The sequence below is a fragment of the Limulus polyphemus genome, unplaced genomic scaffold, assembly GCF_000517525.1.
Source record: "Limulus polyphemus unplaced genomic scaffold, Limulus_polyphemus-2.1.2 Scaffold2527, whole genome shotgun sequence".
Classification (NCBI taxonomy): Eukaryota; Metazoa; Arthropoda; class Merostomata; order Xiphosura; family Limulidae; genus Limulus; species Limulus polyphemus.
The window spans coordinates 2,920-8,002 of record NW_013668137.1 but is presented as its reverse complement, the minus strand read 5'-3'; the positions used below and the strand labels follow the sequence as shown (position 1 = coordinate 8,002).

The 5,083-nt window shown below is 31.3% G+C and overlaps 1 protein-coding gene across 1 annotated transcript in view; it reads right to left on the bottom strand.

Moving 5' to 3' along the window:
* LOC106467204 (ras-related protein Rab-34-like) overlaps positions 1–5,083 on the bottom strand; it is a gene marked incomplete at its 5' end in the record, with an annotated part of 10,026 nt that overhangs the window by 2,630 nt on the left and 2,313 nt on the right. The window contains 3 exons of the mRNA XM_013927529.2: positions 952–1,062; positions 2,376–2,466; positions 3,289–3,419. Coding sequence (XP_013782983.1) covers positions 952–1,062; positions 2,376–2,466; positions 3,289–3,419 — 333 coding nt within the window. The remainder of the gene's footprint in view (positions 1–951; positions 1,063–2,375; positions 2,467–3,288; positions 3,420–5,083) is intronic.

The following is a 5,083-nucleotide window of genomic DNA, read 5'->3' as shown; positions in this document are numbered from 1 at the left end:
TGTCAGATGAATGGAAGAATCGTCAAAACCTATATAAACAGTGTCTGGCATGTAACAAATGGAAATGTGTTGTCAAATGAATGGAAGAATCGTCAAAACCTATATAAACAGTGTCTGGCATGTAACAAATGGAAATGTGTTGTCAAATTAATGGAAGAATCGTCAAAACCTATATAAACAGTGTCTGGCATGGAACAAATGGAAATGTGTTGTCAAATGAATGGAAGAATCAACAAAACCTATATAAACAGTGTCTGGCATGGGACAAATGGAAATATGTCATCAAACTGAATGAACCTTATATTAACTTTAGTGTCTGAAAAAAGTACAAGCAATTTATTATAAATTATACGGGCGATATAAATTTTCAAAAATGATACAAAGCATTTCACAAAAGTGTTTCAATTTATTTATAATAAAGATATATAATAGTGAATTAAACATCTTGGTAGTTGAGAAAAATGTCAAGGTAAATTTAGTAACCTATCAAGCTAATGGGCTGTGACTATATAGTTATCTTTACATGGACTAGATGCTAAAACGAAACAGCTTTACAAAGACAAAACATCCAGCAACATGACAAAAATGACAGTCTCTCTCCAAGATACAAGTACAAACAGGAATTCAGGCTGCACCATTCACAGGTATCTCCGATGGGCTCCACCGTCTCTGGATTGTTCAAATTACTCTTTGGAAGATCTCATTCACACATGGTTGACGAACTTTCAAATGCGTGTAAAGAGAATGGGTACAACATTAACCTTAGAGTATTGCAGAAAAGCGTCCCAAGTGGAGAGCAACAGACCGGGGCCATCACACAGAACAACATCAGTGATGAAGAAAGGGGTCATAAAACCTAAACATCCATCCATACATCATTACTATAAACTGTGAACAACTCTCTGCATAAACCGTTTGCTATCTATATCACATTAGTAGCTCAATACTTACTAACAAAATCTGATGATACCTCAGACCTTTGAGGAGCTTCAATCTCTCTCAGAACAGAGCAGTTGAAGCACAGAGCTGCGAGTCGAAAAAAAAATTCCTTCACATTTTCACCTGTTTGGAAGGATAAAAATGTTATTCAGTTATTCTTACATAAAAATTTATACTAAATATATATATATATATATTTTTTTTTTTACTAGAAAAGACATAAGGATAACAAAAACATCAATCACTATTACAGCACCTGTGTTTACAATTTTTTAACAAACCTACACATAGCCATCCCTTACATTGAACTGACAGATGAGAGGAACCAGCTAGTCAACAGTACCAACCACTAACTCTTAGGTTATTCTTCTCTGTTGGATATACAAAACTGTTTAGCTTAATAGTTATTTAGTGATTTAATATTTAATGATTATTCAGTTTTCATAACAAGTGTTAAAAGTTAAATATTTTAAAAGTAATAGTTATGACAAGTTTATTACGTAACTCTGTACGAGTTGTACGTTCTTACTCGAAGTTTTGAAGTTTTTATAATCATATGTAATATTGTTGCTACTAGAGGGCTAGACAGTTAGAGATTTTTCTATCGTGTATATAAATACATGCAGATACAGCAAGTTAAGAAACATAGAAAAAAGTTAATTAGTGAAACAAAACAAAGTTCACTGGCGTGCGAGTGATTAGCCTTAAAACATATTTTCCTATCTCGTCAATTGGATTCTGAAATAACTGAACCAGCTAGTGCGGCCTTTTGACGAAGAGACAATTATTTAAAGCTCTGGATACAACTGTGGGAACCAACAACTTAAGTGAAGTCAGAAAATATTAACTTTGTGAAAGTGAAATTAGACTGCATGATCGTTAGTAAAAAAGTTAGAAAAAAAGGTAATTTAGGTTTATTTTGATCTTTCTTTTTTTGTGGTTATGAGAATTGACTGATCCCATTTTGAGATAAAGTAGAGAAAATAACAGATCATTTATAAAGTTTTACCGAAAAAAAAACGTTTGAAATGCATTTAGAAAAATTACTTTGCACACGGACTATTCAAAACAAATACTCAATATATTCATGGACAAATGTTTATTTTATTAAAAATACTTTACTAAAAAATATGTTTTTTTATATGTGAAAGATTTATAATATTAACTGAAAGACTACCAAATTTTGTGAAGATATACACACTATATTGAAAGTTAGAAATATTAAATCTATAAAGACTTTAATCCAATACAAAGAGGTCACGTGGTTGGTCAAATTGACCAAGCCTGTGTTGAGAGTTAAAAAACTAGTCTTTGTTTCAGAAGAACTATGCACTCACTCAGTAATATTAAACTTAAATGTAAGCTACAGCTATAGATTCATTACAGTACAGCAACAACAGGCAACATTCACTTAATATTCTTTTTAAATAACTTACCAGTTTTTGAAGAAACAGCCCAGTACTCTGCTTTCAGAGATCTAGCCATGGCAACAGCTTGCCGTTCAACCACACGGTAAGTAGCTTCAGACTGGGAAGTCAAACAACTATTAACTTCACACAGTTCTTTAAAACCAAGTACAACAGAAATATGACCTCTAAAAACAAATTTAAATTTCAAAAGTCTTTTAAAACAAGTTTATTCTACGTGACAAAACATTATTTATTATTCTTTAGTTACATTTTTATAACTATTATTATTATTACAGTCAATACTTGTATTATACCTTCCATCAATTATCTTAACTATTTCATTTAATAAAACCAGTTTCTAATTATTTTATGTTTGTCAAAAACCAACAGTCATTCACTTGTTTTAACCTTATATGATAAATCGTAAAACTTTTTCCTTTGCTTATTACCGTTTAGATACTTATTTATCCATGTGCTAAACCAATCGACTTAAAGCACTTCAATGCCATGTAAAAGTAAAGAAAGCATAAAGCAAGGCTTTAAAAGCAAAATGTTTTCTTATTATCCTGACGGTTCACGTTTAAAATAATATAATGAAGACCACAAATGACTCGTAAAATGGGCATTGATTCAAGTATTTTTATTCACCAATACCAAACACTTTGGCATTGATCTCACCTATTTAAAAATATCTGACACTAGTTTTCATACAATTTATTCGATACAAGAATAACCAAGTGTACTTATGAATTGTGCCATTATTTTTAATTTAATTAACTGAATAATAAAGTCCGAGTGTTTAAAAATTGCTTTGATAATAGTCTGATTTATTTATTAAATTTAAAATATATACTCAGTTAACCAAATATATGTGATTCTGCCCTGTTACATTGAATAAACATACTTAGACTTGATCCTTCATAAACAAACTTTAACCTACCACAACATCTCTTTTGGTTCCGATCAGGAAGATCAACGGATTTTCTCTGTTGTTCTCCAAGGTTTCCTTTAGCCATACTGGTGCATTTTGTAGACTGAATATGTTTGTTATGTCAAAAACAATCACCACAGCTATATTAAAAAAACAAAATTAATATAAAGAAATAAAACTTAAGATAAAATTAATTGAACATTAAGTACTAAATGCCACACTACACACAAGGCTTAACAGTTAAAGGACAGAGTAATCAATGTACCATAAAAAATAACTGAAAAAACAGTTAAAGGACAGATTAATCAATGTACCATAAAAATAACTTAACAGTTAAAGGACAGAGTAATCAATGTACCATAACAACTAGAAAACTGTAACTTGATATTCTTATTCAGCAAACAGCAAAGATTGCTCACTATGAGACAAAAAAAACTTTGCTTAGATTCAGTGTTTTGAAAAAAAAAAACATTAAAAGTGACTATTTAATGGGGAAACCGAGAACAATCACACGAAAATATAACTACTTTAGTAATTCAGTCATAAGAAACAAAATAATTATAAATAATATTCAACTGTAAGCCATATATGTGATACAAGTGCACCGGTGTCACTATTTATATAAAATACAACTACCTTGATATATCACTAGAAGAGATTCAAACAATTTAAAATTTATTCACCTGTAAGCTCTACAGATGTTCAGTCATTAATGTATAAAATGTAAAAATACTGACTAACACCCAAGGTGTTGTATGCTAGTGACTGATTTTATTAGTGTATAAAATGTACAAGCATTATGATAAGTTACGTAGTGCAAAAAAAATTAACATTCTAATATCGGTATAATTAATGTACAAAATACAATTACTCTGATGTCAGTCATTACTATATAAAATGTAAACATGCAAAATACAGTCACGAGTGTGAAAAGATAGCACTTGATATTAAGCACTCAGTGCATAGAACTTAACTACACTGGAACTCAGTCAATACTGAGGTTATTAAAAAACCTGCACTGACTAGGGCTTGCACCCAGGACCCTCAACTCCTAATAGCACTCCGAGACTGATATTCCTAATAACTGAGCTACCAAGATTCAAGTTACAAGTAGGATAACTCTCTCCATCCTGACTGCTATAGAATTTCCCCAACTCAAACAAGGCTAATCCTCGACCCTACGTCAAACATAACCTGGCAACTACAACTATAAAAGCTGCCTTACAAACACATCAGCCAATTACTAACCAAGCACGTACACAATTGGTTTGATTTTAAATCTACTCAGCTCAGTCAACTTTTGGGATAAAAAGATCACACCAGTTGGGCACCAATATGATGTATCAGGACATTCAGAAATATGCCATTACTGGGATATTTGGTTCCCGTTTGTGTTTCAAAACCAATGCTTTTACCATGGCTTTAATGTATAAAATGTAAAAACAACATGGTAAGTCATAAAATATAAAGTACTGGGATCAGTAATTTGTTTATAAAATATAACTACATTCTATTAAAGCGTTTAAAATATAAAATTTAACTACAAAGTATTTCAAGATATTGTGTATAAATGTAACTGCTCCAGCATCAGTTATCAGTGTATAAATGTAACTGCTCCAGCATCAGTTATCAGTGTATAAATGTAACTGCTCCAGCATCAGTTATTGGTGTATAAATGCAACTGCTCCAGCATCAGTTATCAGTGTATAAATGCAACTGCTCCAGCATCAGTTATCAGTGTATAAATGTAACTGCTCCAGCATCAGTTATCAGTGTATAAATGTAACTGCTCCAGCATCAGTTA